This window comes from Astyanax mexicanus, chromosome 4, assembly GCF_023375975.1.
Source record: "Astyanax mexicanus isolate ESR-SI-001 chromosome 4, AstMex3_surface, whole genome shotgun sequence".
NCBI lineage: Eukaryota > Metazoa > Chordata > Actinopteri > Characiformes > Acestrorhamphidae > Astyanax > Astyanax mexicanus.
This window is the reverse complement of record NC_064411.1, coordinates 16,980,844-16,997,934: the sequence shown is the minus strand read 5'-3', so window position 1 is coordinate 16,997,934 and position 17,091 is coordinate 16,980,844. Positions and strand designations below refer to the sequence as shown.

Below are 17,091 nucleotides of genomic sequence, written 5' to 3'. Positions count from 1 at the left end.
CGTAGCAGCAAATTCTGGGCCCTGTACACCCTCTATGTTAATGGGCCCCTATCCATGCCAGTAAACAAAGGAAAGTGAGCGAAAAAAAAATCAGGATTTTCATGGGCCCCTCTCCCTACTCGGGCCCTGGGTAGTCAGGTCCACTTTTCCCCCCACTACCACGCCCATGGCTCTGGACACTCCAGGGGCCGCTGATGCTCTGGACACACCAGGGGCCGCTGCTGCTGCTCTGGACACTCCAGGGGCCGCTGATGCTCTGGACACACCAGGGGCCGCTGCTGCTGCTCTGGACACTCCAGGGGTGGCTGATGCTCTGGACACACCAGGGGCCGCTGCTGCTGCTGCTGCTGCTGTGGACACTCCAGGGGCCGCTGCTGCTGCTCTGGACACACCAGAGGAATCTACTGAGGATGCTTCCACATGATTTTAGGCACCTTAGAAATTTTTAAAACATGTACTAGGGCAACGAGTGCATATAATATCAGAATAAATCAGAACAAATTTTTATAGTTTATTTATTGTATAGTTTTTTCATATGATGTATTAAAAAAGTACATACCCATTACTGTCTGTCCCCTTGAATTGAACTCTATTTCCATTCCAACATGTAATGCTTTCTTCATCTCTTCAAGAGTCTTTGTGTTGCGTGCATTGTTGTAGTGGTGCAAAATATTTCGCACTAAAAATAAATGTGATGTGGGAGTCATCATGTTAAGGAAGTGATTGTTCTTCCTCATGCCAGCAAAAAGCTGCTCAGCACACTGGCTATTGACCCAGCCACATACCTCTGGAATAAGTTCTATTTTGCGCAAAGCATCCTTTTTGTCTTTTGTGTTTGCCTCATGGAAGCGGTCATATAGAGCATAATGCTCTGATGACCCTGTCAGGGGGTGACCATTTTCATCAGGTACAACCTTTTTACTTGTCAGCCAAGGCAAACTCACTTTAATCTGCCCTGCTGAAGCCAGTCTGACATTGTTGTCTGTTGGTTCAAGCAGCCTGCCCTCATAGGGGCTAAAAGGCATAGACTCTGGCTCCCTCAGATTTGTATGGGTTGCCAGCCCTCTGGCAAAATCATACAATGTCAGATTGGGGAAATGAGTCATTGATAATAGAATGTCTGCAAAATCTCTTGGGCTCTCTGCCCTTAGGTTAAATTTTACGGCGTACACAATAGCACAGGGACAGGTAACCACAGCCCATCCACCTGGTGAAGGCAACAAGAAATAAAATCAGTATATGCTAAAGTAATACAGTACTGCATCAAGCATACAAATGATCAATTATCTTACCAGATGCTCCCCAGACCTTAGAAAAGATTTTGTCATATGTTCCTCGGGTTTGCATTTCTTGGCGCAACCTCATAACTAAGTCCATTCTGGAGCCCTTGGAGTCTATGCCACACTGCTTGCATAAACTACGCACAGCTTCCATCTGTAGTATACAGCAGCAAGATTAGCTATGTAGAATATTTTTTCCAACCATGACAATATTCACACACAATGGAAATGACGTCACAACTGTAAATACCTTAAGTTTAAGAATCTCGTCTGTGAGACGGTCCTCTGTGATGTTGAAGTCAGATGCTTCATCTGGAGTGCGGGCTGTATGGACTTTACTGTACTCTGTGTTTAAGACCATACTGGTGCTTCTTGTGTGGCAACCAATCCATGGGGCCCAGTAATGGTAGCTTGGACAAACCACAAATGGGTTTTGTCTATTGCCTTAAAATGATAAAAATGAACATAATAACTGAAGTGGTTTATGATGTGTGATGGCAAACAGGTTGCACAACTTGTTGATTATACTTACTTGGCACCAAGCCACGACTGATCATTTCCAATGATACCCCTTCCCAAAACTCTTCAGCATTGACTTTCCCATCAAAATCCTGAGGTGGTACCTCAATGTTGCTCACTATGAAAGAAACAAAACAACCACACAAAACACCGGACAATGGATTATTTAAGAAAATTATAAATATTTATAATAAATAATGCAAACCTAATATTTGTGAGAAGAGTGTGTGTTTACCAGGCATACTAAAGACTCCCTTTTTATGAAGGTCCATGACAACTGTTACAGGATGGTAACCACACGTTACACATGCAAAAGTGTACGAGTGATCTGTCAGGGCCTCAAAATGGAGATACGCATACAACACTCTTTGATGTGATGGAAATCTTTTACCACACGTCTTCTCTAATGCTTCTACAGCACTTCCAATAGCCTGGTGAGTCTGAAAAATTTGATGGATAAGATTTTTATAGACTGTGTAACATTTCAAAACAAAACAGTACACATAGCAAAACTGACTGAAAACACTTCATACTTGGAGACTGTTGCGAAGGAAGATACAGAGATGCAAGGACAGAAGTATGTGGTCATCATAGTTGTGAACTCCATCAGACCATTCCTGGTAGCGATAGATCATACCACACCTGTAGCAGCACTTGCAGTATGTTGAAATCCCTAATGAAAACAATTTTTAATGTACAGTTGTCAACAGCATTCAAAGAACTATTGTTTGGTACACATTTTGTTGTCCAATATTGTTGGATACAATATTTTATGTTGATTAGATATTAGTTATTTAAATTATAAAATTATTGTCAGAATAGACATTGTGAGCAATAGTAGAAGCAGTAGTAAATCATGATAATTCATAATAGGATAACTTTAGATTACATAAATATTTAAATAAATAAATACATACAAACACATGAACATACCTTCAATGACATCTGTCATAGTCAAGATTGTTGCTTTTGAAGTGATAAGCTGAGGTTCACTAAGTAGAGTGTTTTCTGTGCATTCTGTGCAAATGGTCTCCAATGGAACCAAGTGCTTTGGGAAAACATTTCTTGCATTGGCTACATCAGCAGGGAGAACTGCAGGAAGCTTCTTGTTTTTGAAGATATAGTGCACCATTCGTGAGAGTTGTGCATCTTCCGGTGGATACCGTGGCCCTTCATCCAGTTGCTGTTCTTCCACATCCTCTGTACCTTCTGTAAATACTTCCTGGATATCATCTTCCACTATCCGAACACGTCTGAAAAGCATCTGTTCCGTCTGAAACAGATGCCACTTTGCAATGCATTTGTGAATGCAAGACTGCCTAGACTTTGCACATGGGCAGTGCCATTCAATCCTCTTTGTGTCAAAGGAAAAAAGCCCTCTACCTAACCTGCTATAATAAGAAATGTTCGGCTCAAACACAGAAATAAATCTTTTTGATGGAGGCCCACCTACTGTAACCTGGCATGACAGAGGGGCTCGTCCATTATTTGCCTCTCTTTGCCGTTGCAGACATAGATTCTTTTTATCATTCCCAAACCACTTATCATGAACCATTTCCGTCAAAGTATCCTCTTCAAGAGTAGGAGAATAAATTTTAGCAGGTGGGCAATAGGTGAGGGACTTAACATGCTGACACTCAAATGGATGTAAGTTACTTCTTTGTGCAAATTCTGAGTTGATCCTACACAGATCCATTTCACATCTTGTTTGCTGATTCATACCCCAATTCTTTTTAATGACGTGAATAGGTGTATTGGGGCCTGTAAATGACTTTGCTACGGCAAAAATGCCATTCGTAGCATCAACACACTCACAACTAAGATGATGCTGTGCGGTTATATCCTTCTTATTGTCAGTATGTTTCCTCAGTAGATGTACCCTTAAGTTACGTTTGTTTATCTCTATTCCACAATGAATACACATGACAGTGTGCTGCCTCTGTCCACAGAGTCTGGGTGGTTTCTGTGGTGGTAAAGCATCAGTAGGCTGAGGAGAAGTTGGAGGAAGAGAATCAGGAACCAGTGGTAGAGGAATAACAGGTGGAGGAGGAGTTGGAGAAGAAGATGTAGGAGCAGTAGATTCTGTGCAAGTACAAGCAGTGGGAGCGGAAGAAGGTCCTCTTGTGGTGTCATCAACAGGACAAGCTCGCGAGACTGATGAGGCGTGACCGTCAAGCTCGCGAGACTGACGAGGCGTGACGTGGACAAAGTGGGCGGGACTGGACGCGCTGGACGTCCAACTCCGCCTTCCCGCAGGCTGCAGTCAGTGCACCCTCCAATGTATCCGGTGGTGGGACTTGGAACAGGCTCATGCTGCCGCGCTGTAATGCTGAACCGCTTGGATATGCCCCCCCAAACTCGCGGGTATCAAATGGCGATTATAGGGGTCCAAGCACCCACCGTGCGGTAACCCAGTTTTTGTCCGTTTTGTTTTATTTACTTCGCCAGTGGTATTGAAACACAAAACGTTGGAGAACTTACTCCTATCCCACTTCTGACACCATGTTCAGTTTTACCGTTCAGTATAAACCTTCTGAAGAGCGAGAGACAACAACAGACGACACCACCCACCAGCTTCACTTTAGAACTCCTCTTTATTAGGTCCCCCCAGTTCAACCCTTGACTGAACAATGGTTCCTGCCTATGCAATTAACCTAATACTACATCAAGCTTTCCTGTCTTCATGTCAGCCTGCATTTAAAGATGAATCACCTAGTGACTGTACAGTAACTATGCAGGATCTTTATATGACTGTTCACAGAGCACAGCATGTTTCAGGGCTGATGGTGATGGAATAGGTAAACGTGCTCTGGAGTCCAAAGGTTCCTCTAGAACTCATTCTTGCTGTTTGGATGCATTCCTGCAGCACTTTACTGTCCTCAGCCTGTTCAGGATTCCCATCTTCTACATCTCAGAGAACCAACACAGCTGGTGCAGCTGAGGGTCGACAGCGACCCCTCCAACCACCGTCCTCTATTTAAAAACACTGGACCCCAAAACCATCCCTAAACACCACTTAACACACCAAATGAACCCCAACCCTAAACACACCCAAAACAACCCATACAAATACACACTTATATAATCAGTTACACACACATACAAGTATATACATACACTTACAGACTTACACACATGCATATCATCCCTTACAAAAAAGAAGATTATTCAAGAGTACTATTAGTATAATAGTGACATACTAAATATAATTATACTTAAGTATACTTGAATTATACTGACAAGTATACAGAAAAGTCTAGGCATATTTGGCATATACTTGTACTTAATCTTTTGATCTAGATATACTTAACAAAAGTACAATTAAATTTTCTTACCTTATATGTAAACTATGCTTGACTTTCAGTTTGAGGTGGAATACCTTTGAGTAAATAGAGTAAATAGTACACAAGTGGCTCTGAACCTGATCATTTAAAGTGTAATTAACCAACACAGAACAGATTTTGGCAACACTTTTGGCAGATTTTATTAAACCTATTCTTTCGAGGTGTGATAGTTTTGTAACAGGCTTTATTTATATCATAATCCATTACTACATACTGTGTGTATTTCATGCTTATTTTCATATGTGTAGACTAACAGTCTAATTAAAGAACAGTTACAACAGACATCCCAAGTTGCAAAAGTTGATTTCAGGGAGGTTATCACCCCCCCACCCCCACCCCCCTCAAAAAAAACAAAACAAAAAAAACTTGCACACACACCAAAGGATAAAGAAACCTTACTTTTATATTAATTAATTTAACTTTTTTGTTTAAATTAAATTTAGAGTATTCAGAGGTGAAATTAGTTTTATCTTTTTTCTTTTTGGAAGTCCCTGCCTCTGCTTTCCTTTTTTTTTTTTTTTTTTTGGAAAGAAAGCTTTTATTTGACAAAAATTGACAGTTACAATATCACAAAAAATGGCGCAATATCAAAAACATTTCATATCATATTACAATAATTATTAATATTGCCTTCGCCATGATCTGCTCTCTCTCACTCACTGAACAAATCCCGTCCGGGAGGGGGGAAAAACACTGCCCGCCCACACAAAAACTGATTGGCTGTCTCACAGACTCTTTGCAGAGAACAGGCCAATCAGAACCCTCTCTGTTTTCTCTCTCTCCTTCCCACACGCGATTAGATAAAAAAAAGTCTGTCGCCTGTGTGCGCGTTTGTGTGCAGTGCACTCTTGGGCACTCGTTCTGAATTCCGGGAGATTATATGTGACTTGCGGGCATCAGGGAGCCACTACTGAAATTAAAAGTAGCCTGTGTGCAGCTTATATAACAGTGTTAATTTATTCTTCCCTCAAAATAACTCAATATACAGCCAATAATGTCTAAACCACTGGCAAAAAAAATGAGTATGAGTACGCCCCTAAAAGACTACACCCTAAAATGTCCAAAGTGTCAAAGTAAAAATGTCAATAAACAGTGATAATGGAACTGTGGTATGTGCTGACAATATTACATTATAGCACTCCCTCTCATGTATTAATGCTTAATTGACTTCTATTAAATAAAATTTTATTCAATTCTAAAAGATAATTTTACATGAAGCATTGTTCCACCTCACTAAAGGGCAGGATCACATGATGCTGCTGGATGGCAAATTAAGCCTGTAAGATGAGGTGTTGAGTGAGTGGGTGGAGCTGAGTGTGTAGTAGAGAGGATAGTAGAGAGGAGAGCTGAAACTCAGTGTGTTCTTCTCCCAGTGTGTGCTACACCACCATGATCATTTTCACTGTACTGCTGCTCTCTGCTCTTACAGGTAAACAGTTCAGAGATTATAAACCTTTGAAGATCTAACATCTACTAACACACAGTTTCCTAATGCTGTTCATTAGCTACATGCTAACAGATCTATGAATGGTGGGTTAATCATTAATTCTATGATTTTATTTGTAGGTAACAGAGCTGAAGACGTCATCACTCCTAGCCATACCTGTCAAGTTTTGGACTTAAAAATAAGGGATTTTTTCCGCCGCCCCAACAGCCCAAACGAGGAAAAAAAATAAATAAATAAATATATATATATATATATATATATATATATATATATATATATATATATATATATATATATATATATATAATTTTTTATTTATTTTTTTTTTATTTAATAGATTTAAAATTGAAATTGAAGGGTGCACAAATTTACAAAAAGGACATGGATCAGATATATTCCATAAGTAAATAATAGTCCTAAGGGGCCTACACAATTAATAATCTTTCATTAATACTTCTTTCTATCGTTCTGTTCACTCCTGATCAGTTCAGTTAATTTCAGCCCTCTCCACATTTTCTCTCTCTCCAGCTCAACCATCTCTTCTACCCCTTCTAAATAATACATTACATCACAATACTTGAGATTTAAACAAATTCTAACAAACCCTAAAACTAGCCCTGAACTAATAGAGTTTGGAAATGATAGTTATTGGCTGATCAGGCACATCAGGGCAGGGCATTATATATATATATATATATATATATATATATATATATATATGTAGATTTTTCTCAAACCCTGAATATCTATCTAGCTAATTCTAAAGTTAAGCTAACTGAGTCACAAGCTGGATTTTATTAAACACACAATGGGTTTAATTTATGTGTTGATTCAGAGAAGAGTCTTTTTAACCAGCTATCAGAAACAATCTCATCACAGTTTACATGGTTAATTACCTTTCTTTTAGAAAAATCTCCGTATATCCAGATTAGTTTTAACGACAGCTGCTCCGACTAGCTGTCTGAACTCACAGCGAGGGGAGGGGCGGGGCTTCCCGCACACTAAACTGCGCTCCGCAAAACCAGCTAGCTGATTGGCTGTTTCTCCTGAAAGGCGGGACTTTCTCCTTGAACCGGCACCACGATTGGTTAAGAGACACACAGTGCATTGTCGCCTGTGGCCTATATATTTTTTTATTTAGTATAATACGGGAAATTTACGGGAAAATACTAATACGGGAGGACGGCGGGAAAGAGGAGTAAAATACGGTAGTTTCCCGGCCAAAACGGGAGACTTGACAGGTATGCTCCTAGCAGAGATGCTGTTTTTGCTGTTGAAGGTCAGAATGTTACCCTCTCCTGTAACTACACTGTAAGTGCTGACAGTCTTCACTGGTATCAACAGTATTCAGGCTCTCATCCCCAGTTCCTCATACTGGACTATGCAGGGAGCATTACTGAAGCTCAACCTCCAGTTCCTGGAATATTCATCAACCATCAAAAAGGAATAAAAAAAGTGAATCTGATCATCTCCTCTACTGCAGTATCAGACTCTGCTCTCTACTACTGCGCTCTGAGGCCCACAGTGGCAGGAAACCCACCAAACACTGTACTAAAACTTTTCTTGTGAAATATGTAGAAACACTGATATTTCAGGAGGGGGCGCTGTAATTCTACAGCTGAAATTCTAGAGGTAATATTCTGTAATGAGATGAAGCGCCAAAAAACACTTAAAACACCTTCTGCGGTGTGGGCAGTGTGCCAAGTCCTGCTGGGAAATGAAATATGCATCTCCATAAAAGTTGTCAGTAGCAGAGGGAAGCATGAAGTGCTGTAAGATTTTGTGGGAAAATGAAATCCTGCACTGACTTTAGACTTGATGATAAAACACAGTGGATCAACACCAGCAGATGACATGTCTCTCCAAACCATCACTGATCATCAGTAAATTTCACATTTCATTTGTAAATCAAGGGATCAGAGTCTGGAGGAAGAGTGGAGAGACACACAGTCCAACCTGCTTGAGGTCTAGTGTGAAGTTTCCACAATCAGTGATGGTTTGAAGAGTCATGTCATCAACAGTCCCAAACACAGTAATTTCATAATCTGATTCTAATAATAATTTCAGTTATAACTTTTATATGTTTCAAGTATAGACACTTTATTTCATGGTTACTCAAAGCAAATACACAAGAAACCTGTAGAATAATTGATAAAATTAAAAGTCTGTATGTGTAAAACTTATTTGTTATATCTTAAAATTGTTATTACTGAATAAATCTGCAGATGTAAATATACTACAGGATAATAACTGTTGGAGGTGAGCTGTGTGAAGAAGAGTGTTTGGAGTGATCAGTGTCATTAAACTGTTTAGTTACAGTTACCAGTAAAATGCAGGATCCAGAGTGAGCTTTAATGGGGTTGGTGTGGAGTGGATTATCCATAAAGATAACAATAATGGTGATGATGATGATATAGTAGAATTCAATCTTCACATACAGAGACATAATTACAGTAATGGTCCAGTAGAGGGCAGATTTCCTCTAAAACTGTAGAAGAACTGTAACAGATGGGGTGGTTTGTGTCACTGAGCTGCTGTAAGAAGGGAAGTGAGGGAAGCTGAAGTGAATTATGAACATTTAAACACTAGAGCAACACTGAGCTGCAGCACCACTGTTCAGTTATGACTCGTCTTCATCACTGGTGGCTTCCTTTTCTGATTTTAGGTAAGATTCAGTTACAGCTGAAACAGAACATGTATTTCTCATGATCTCAGTGTGGAGAACAGTAAGTTAATATAGGACAGATTTTAGTACGTCTCTATCTCTCCAGCAGGTTCCACTTCTGGTGAGGGAATAGAACCAAGTTCTTCCACTGTTAATGTCCTACAGGGAGGTTCTGTTACCCTGTCCTGCAAATACAATGGATCCCTTTCAAGTGATTATCTGCTGTGGTTCCGTCAGTATTCCAGATCCAGACCTGAGTTCCTGATCTTGGTGGATGAAACTAACTCTGAGATTAAAGCTGATCCTCCAGTTGATGGAGTTTCTGCAAAAGTAAATAAAGAGAAAAACAATGTGAATCTGGAGATCTCCTCTACTGCAGTATCAGATTCTGCTCTCTACTACTGTGCTCTGAGGCCCACAGTGACAGGAAACCCACCAAACACTGTACTAAAACTCTGAATATCAGACTTAGTGGAGTTCCTGCCGTTTTATTTCCTACAATGTTATATTTGTGATTATACTTATTGGGACAGTTCCTATTTCTTACAATCAGTATTCTATTTAAATTCTAGAAGTGAACTGAACTCGGAAACTTCAGGAGGTGGGTGTGTATATAAAATATTTATTGAACAGAAATACAGAAGCTGCACTGCAAGATGTAAGTCACTAAAACAGAATGTCCTAATTTTTTACATGAATCTGTTTAATTACTGTATGCACAGAAAACTATTTACTGCTGACAGACAGACAGACAGACTAAACACTTGAACACAACTTAACACTGGAGATACTGAATTTACAGTTTTTTAAGCAATATCAGGTTTATGCAATGTTATATTTTTTGCTTTTATGTTAAATGATTTTATTGTTTATGAATGCTCTCGTTTTTACTACTTAGTAATAATATTGTACAGTTTAACCGCTGACTGTGTTTGTGGTTGATTTATTAACACTCTGATCTTCTACAAAGACAGAGAGCAGAGTGGAGCAGCTCCTCAGAGCAGGAGTTTCCTGTAGAGGTGTGCGATACCGGGAATTTTGGTATCGATCCGATACCAAGTAAACGCAGGGCCAGTATTGCCGATATCGATACTGATACCGATACTTTTTAATATTTAAGCTTTATAGATCCAAATGATCCAAAAACCTAGGATATAATTTCACCAAACATTGTAAGTGATAACAAAATACTTTAGTATCACAATCAACATTTTTTTTAGAAACAATGGAACAGTAACAAAACAAAGTTTAAATATAAAATAAAAAAATATAAAAAAATAAAATAAAAATTCTCCCCTCACTAGACATCTTTTCTAGTTCTTTGTTTCTTTTTTTAATAGAATTGTCATTTGGAAAAACAATAAAAAATAAGGAATTGTCTTCCTTTCAGTGCAATTCAAATGCAACTTTTTCTTAAATAAACAGAGTGTAAAAAAATATCACGCAACACAAATCTCCTGAGGTAGAGGCGTGTGGACTCGAGGAGAGCGCTGAGTGGGCGGGGCCAGGCTGAGCCTACCTGCGTGGCGGTTTGGCTGGCTTTGCTGAGCCATGTGACGCATGTGCAACAACAAGAGACCAGAGAGTAGACTGTGGTGAATCTCGTGCGAAGCAGTCAGTGCGTGCGGCAGAGAAAAAAGCTTGAATATCGATATTTTTACACGAGTATTGCTCAATACCAATACCAGTGTTGGTATCGATATTATCGATATTTGGATCGATCCGCCCACCTCTAGTTTCCTGTTGTAGTTTCTCATAACTGCTCTCACTTCAGAGAGATTCACACTAACACACAGATCAGCATTAGAGCACTGAGAGCTTAAACACACTACTGATTCCATCTGATCATATTCACAATGAAGACCATCCTCCTCATCATCCTCATTAGCATATCAGGTACTCACTGTCAAGATATGAATAATAATATTTGGAGCATTTAATTTTCCTTATTTTGTCATCAAAATCAAATGTATTTTTTTCTTTCAGGTGTTTTTGCTGCTGATTGGATTAAACCAGTTGATCTCTCTGTTTCTAAAACAGAAGGAGAATCTGTTACACTGACATGCACTTATGACTCAAGTAGTCAACATGTGTATCTCTACTGGTACAGACAGTATCCTAACAGAGCTCTACAGTATTTACTGTGGAGAGGAGCTCGATCTCGAAGTGGTGAAGAAGACACTGCAGATAGTAGATTTGAGTCGCCTGAATTCGAATCATCCACTGATCTCACTGTTACAGTAGGACTGGCAGATACAGCTCTCTACTACTGTGCTCTTCAAGTTGCAGCACAGTGATACAAAGTCTCTGAGAAGCTTTACAAAAACTCACACACCTTCTGTTTACTTTGAACACAAGCAGATCAAAGTAATATCAAACCACACTGCTTATCTCTTATTACACTCTCTCAGAAATGACTGGATGTGGTTATGCAGGTGCCAATAATAAAACAGCCTAAAATAAACGTAAAATGAAGATAAATGTAGCTAGTATAGGATGCAGAGAGGTGTGGTCATTTTATGCTCAGTAAGACTAAGATAAATAACGTTTCAGGACAGTGATTTATCAGTCTACTCATGCTTAAGTATAGTTCAATAAAAAAAAGAAGGTAAGTGAATTACCGCAAGGTAGTGTGAATTACCGCATTTGAGTAAGGGCTGATAGTGGGGTCCAGGGGGTGGATGGGATTGAGATCAGTGTACCAGTACCTGTCTCATCCTTTCATGCCCCTGCAATGACACTCCTCCACCATGTTCCACAGATGTATGCATTGAATTATGGGTTGTGCTTCTTGCAACTTCTTGTAGCTTCTGTGTTCCTGTTCATGAAGCCATTCCTGTTGATGTGTCAAATGAACAAATGACGAAGCAAAATCTGCTACATGAAATAAATGTTTTAAATGTATTTACTGGGTAAATTAAATTCAAATGTATAAAATGCAGGTTTAAATACTTCGTTTTTCATCTTTACCAAAACATTCATTTACTATACCACTATTACAGGACATTCTTCAGTATAATTTTAACAAGTTTGAGTTTAATATGCCATTCATGAATATGCAATTTATCATAAATATTACATTAAGTTAATATTATAAAAACAGCTGTAAATTTAGCTGAAAAGCTACACGTTACATCCTTTTTTTAGCTTTCACTCTTTAACTTTGTCCTAATGAAGTTTGATGTTATTCCGTCAGCAGGGTATCTTATTTTCATAGAAATTTTAATATTTAATCAATAAAATAGACGTAATATCAAAAAATATCAGAAATACAATGCCAATATAATGCAATAAAAATGTATATAAATTATGAATAATCTGGTTCTGCTAACAGACTGGTGGGTTTGGGTTATCTATCTTTTATATGAACTGCTGCCAAAAATCTCTATGAAATGTAAAGTTATATTCTTTTTCATAAAAGACATCATTGTTAGAAGTGCTATCAGTAGAAAAAAAATCAGAACACAGGACCCAATGCTACAGAGTTTTTTTTTTAAAGAGTGGAGTCAATATAAGTACACAACAGAACTGACATAATAACAAAATAATACTCAAATCTGTTTTTTTTTATATTAGATGATAATTAATTGGTTTTGTTACATATGTAATAATTCAGACATTGCACACACATTTTTTTAATAACAGTAAATATAATGTAAAATTACATGTTTAGGTTGTAAAGCCACCTTTGGTTGGATTTAACTAATTATAAACAGATGTACAGAAAAAATCTGTCGTATATTTGTGATTAAAAATAATTCTACAAATGTTGTTCTAAGTCACTATAGGGTGGGCTTTGATTTATATTAGCAAATTTGTCACCCCCAACCCCCCCACAATGTCAAACCTGCTCCTACACCTTTGGTACAAATAAATACATTTTGATATCTGAGATGAACACTGATTTGATGCATTAAATGAAGGAAAAATAAATATTGATTCAGTGTCATTTTGTTTTCTGGGTCATTTCTGGGTATTTGATGAACACGAAGTGTAATATGTTTTTTAGAACAGTTAAAGCCTTTAACTTTAAGGTACCAGTGAAACGAGGCAAACTTTTGCAGGACTTTTATTTTGACAGCTTGTTGCCGGATGTAACGCCATGGGCTCCAGAGCAGTACTAGATACTTTAGTTTAGAAACACAGCAGCAGATTGTTGGAGGTTAAGGTGGATTGTGCTGGATGTCCTAATAGTTTCAGCGCTTTGGACAGATGTTTGCTGTGGTTTAAAATGAAGACTGTATTCTCTGTAGGTGAATATGGAAGGGTGGTTAGAGTTTCCCCCGGTCTCCAGTAAAGTGGAGCAGCAGAAGATCCAGCTCTGATCAGCAGCGCCACACCTCTGTACTCAGACTGCTCTGCTGGAGGAACACCAAAATATTTGTATATTAACTTTTATTAAAAGGTAATACGTTTTCTTCTGTAAAGCTGAACATGTGAGGTTTTTGTGTGACAGTGATGATTTATATTGGTGTTGATCAGGGGCGTTGCTCAAAAAATACAATTACAGTGAAAAATGAACAGAAGTCATGTTAGAGCAGTGTTTCTTAACCCTGTTTCTGCATACTCTACTGCATATTTCCACTGTCCTGCATAGTCTTTATCTGCATTAGAGACACGTAATAAAGTAAGTGGAGGTATAATGTGTTTAATACACTGCTGGATATACATAATGACTGATTTATGGTCTATATGGGGCAAAGGGATTTTAACAGGTAAACTCAGTAAAGGACTGTTTATTAGCTGATCAGTTGGATATGGTGGAAAATACACAATTTTAGGGCAGTGAAACTGCTTTAAACTACGAACATAAAGTATTGTATTAAATTCTGCATATCCACAACATCCAGCTTCTAGCTAACTAGTCCGGTAAAAAAAGTTCTGTTCATTATTGCTTACAGTAAGTCCTGCAGTCCTAAATTAATAAACACAATTTAAAAATTAAATAGTTATTGGTTGATCAGGCACATCAGGGCAAGTAGAAATTATATATATATATTTTTTCTTAAACCTTGTCTAATCTATCTCATTCCAAAGTTAAACCGAGTAGCCACAAGCTGCACTTTATTATTACAAAACTGCATCAGAATCTCATCACAGTTTACGTGGTTAGCTCTGTTTTTCTTTCTTTTCGAAACATCGCCTTATATCCATATTTGTTTTAGTGTCAGTTATCTGCAACCCGCTGCACAAATTCACAGTGGGTGGCTTTAAACAGACTAAAATCTGACACTCTCTCACATTTAAAGACAAGTCACAGTCTTTTTACTTTATATATCAATACTGTGATTTATCAGAGACTCACAACTTTTGTCCCCATCAACGGTATATTTTTCTGCCACTGTTAGTTCTTGATATTTTTTAATAGAATACATTTTGTGTTAAATTCGGCCTATAAGCTTTTTTTGCTGCAACCTTGTATAAGAATCACAGTTTCACTGCTATACATTTGCCTTTGTTTTAGACAGAATTACTGCAATAAAGACCATCATTCTTGAAAAATGTGCATTTATTAAACTTGTTTGTATCCAAAATAACACTGCACAATAAGAGAAAGTAGTGCAAAATAAAATAACTTTTCATATTATGACTTTAAAATGCTACCTGTGTTAAAATACTGTACATATTAAAGTAAGAAGCATATAAAAATATTGTGGCTTCTCGTAGCTCTCCTATTGATGGTTGACATTGTTCACGTCACTGTTTGCGTGAGCCAAGTAAGCCTCAGGACTTACAATAATATTAAACACGGTTAAGCGCCAGAACGCGAACCCGACTGACTAAAACTTTCAGTCCTAATTTGTATATTCAGGTCCTGTTTTAAATATCCATATAGTAAAATACACAGCAAATGAGCTAACTCAAGCAAAGACAGAGATAATCAGAAGCATGTCATTATTTTTAAAGAAGACATAAAATACTTTATGAAAGGAACGCTATATTTAAATGCAGCAGCCTAAGACCAAGCCTAAGTCTTTTAAAAAACTGTCAGCACAAAACAGTTAGATCTACTGTTCTGTCTAGTGTCCATACACGTGTGGTGTCTGCATGAAGTAAAGATGAAAGCTAGAAGAGCAAAAAAAGGTCTAACTAACTTCAGTACTATTACTACAGGTCCTCTGTTCACTAACATTTGTTGTGATTGTATTTGGGTCATGGCTTAACAGCTCAAAAGGAGCTTCCAGGCTCAGTGGTTGCCCTTTCTCTTTTGTTAGGGTTATTTAGTTTATGTGTGTATGTTTGTGATGTAACTCACATTGTAGCAGCTGAAGGTTTTGTGTGTAAATAACTCTTTGTTTGTCTTGTTAGTCTGGAATTTAGTACTTAAAAACCTACAAATTTGCAAATATGTTAAGGACAATGTGCCAGTTCAGTTATTTTCTTTCTATCACTAACTAATGTTGTCTTACATTTTTAATTGAGATTAGGTTTTCTTTTTTCTGTGTTTCTTCCAGAACTGAGTGCTGTCCTGTTCTAAGTCTTCTCCTGATCCCAGTGTCAACTTTCCTAACTTTCCTTGAGGAAGTTTAGCTACACAAACACAATCAGAAGATTTCCGAAAAAAAAAGATTTTAAGCTGCTGAACAAAGAGGAGAACATGGCATCCAGAGAAATCTCCAATACTCAACAAACACCTTCTCCTACACCTCACACACAAATACAGAAAAGTACAGACAAGGAGAAACCTCACCACTGCTCAGACTGTGAAAGGAGTTTTACTACAAGGAGTTATCTCAAATCACACCAGCGAATTCACACTGGAGAGAAACCATTTCACTGTTCAGACTGTGGGATGTATTTTACTCAACCGTGTACTCTAAAAAAACACCAGCGTATTCACACGGGAGAGAAACCATATAACTGTTCAGACTGTGGGAAGGGATTTACTCAACTGAGTACTCTAAAAAAAACACCAGCGTATTCACACTGGAGAGAAACCATATCAATGTTCAGACTGTGGAAAGAGTTTTAATGATCAGCGTAATTACAAAAATCACCAGCGCGTTCACACTGGAGAGAAACCGTATCACTGCCCAGTCTGTGGGAAGAGTTTTAGTCAGCAGGGAAATCTCAAAAGACACCAACTCATTCACACTGGAGAGAAACCGTATCACTGCTCAGACTGTGGAAAAAGTTTTAATAATGAGAGTAATTTCAAAACACACCAGCTCATTCACACTGGAGAGAAACCGTTCAAATGCTCAGACTGTGGGAAGAGTTTTATTTATAACTGGAGTCTCCAAACACATCAGCGCATTCACACAGGTGGTAAACCATTTCACTGCTCAGACTGTGGTTGGAGTTTTAATAAACAGAATGATCTGAAAAAACACCAGCGCATTCACACAGGAGAAAAAACATATTACTGTTCGGGCTGTTCAGTGAGCTTCAGGTATTTACAGTCATTCATAAAACACAAGTGCATAAAGAGCAGTCATGGGAATGGGCAGTGATGCACCTAAAACCATTCCAGATCCCAACCCAGATCTATTGGTAATGTGCATAGAGTGAAAACTGTTGCTTAAACAGGTTCTGAACCATATTCATAAAGCAATTTACCGTATTTTTCGGACTATAAGGCGCACTTAAAAACTTTTAATTTTCACAAAAATTGACAGTGCGTCTTATAATACGGTGCGCCTTTTGTATGGATTTTACTCGTCAGGTTGTAAGGAGCAGTAAACACACACTCCGTGCAGCGTTATAGAGAGTTTCAGTGCTATACAGAGTCCAGAGCCGTGCAGCTCCGAGGCTGAGCAGCAATAGCATTAGCTAGATGCTAACCGCTAAGCTAGCTAGCTTATTCACTGAGATCAGTATTATCTAAATTTTACT

The 17,091-nt window shown here is 38.3% G+C and overlaps 4 protein-coding genes across 5 annotated transcripts in view; 2 read left to right on the top strand and 2 right to left on the bottom strand.

Moving 5' to 3' along the window:
• The window catches only part of LOC125801343 (zinc finger protein 239-like), a 210,248-nt gene that overhangs the window by 94,220 nt on the left and 98,937 nt on the right, over positions 1-17,091 (top strand). The window lies entirely within an intron of this gene.
• LOC125780521 (zinc finger protein 239-like) overlaps positions 1-17,091 on the bottom strand; it is a 115,594-nt gene that overhangs the window by 26,086 nt on the left and 72,417 nt on the right. The window lies entirely within an intron of this gene.
• The window catches only part of LOC125801126 (uncharacterized), a 101,347-nt gene that overhangs the window by 44,163 nt on the left and 40,093 nt on the right, over positions 1-17,091 (top strand). The window lies entirely within an intron of this gene.
• On the bottom strand, positions 3-4,700 carry LOC125801677 (uncharacterized). The gene is made up of 9 exons (XM_049478475.1): positions 4,674-4,700; positions 2,733-4,056; positions 2,333-2,472; positions 2,035-2,239; positions 1,813-1,917; positions 1,531-1,724; positions 1,293-1,434; positions 560-1,207; positions 3-382 (listed from the first exon to the last, which is right to left on the bottom strand). Exons 1-9 carry the CDS (start codon positions 4,698-4,700, stop codon positions 156-158), a joined length of 3,012 nt encoding a protein of 1,003 aa, XP_049334432.1. The 3' UTR covers positions 3-155.

Coding starts and splice junctions, on each gene's coding strand:
- LOC125801677 (XM_049478475.1), bottom strand. CDS start 4,700: ATGGGAATCCTGAACAGGCTGAGGACA. Junction 1,725..1,812: donor CAGTCGTGGCTTGGTGCCAA/GTAAGTATAATC, acceptor TATCATTTTAAG/GCAATAGACAAAACCCATTT. Junction 383..559: donor AAGGGGACAGACAGTAATGG/GTATGTACTTTT, acceptor TGGTGTGTCCAG/AGCAGCAGCAGCGGCCCCTG.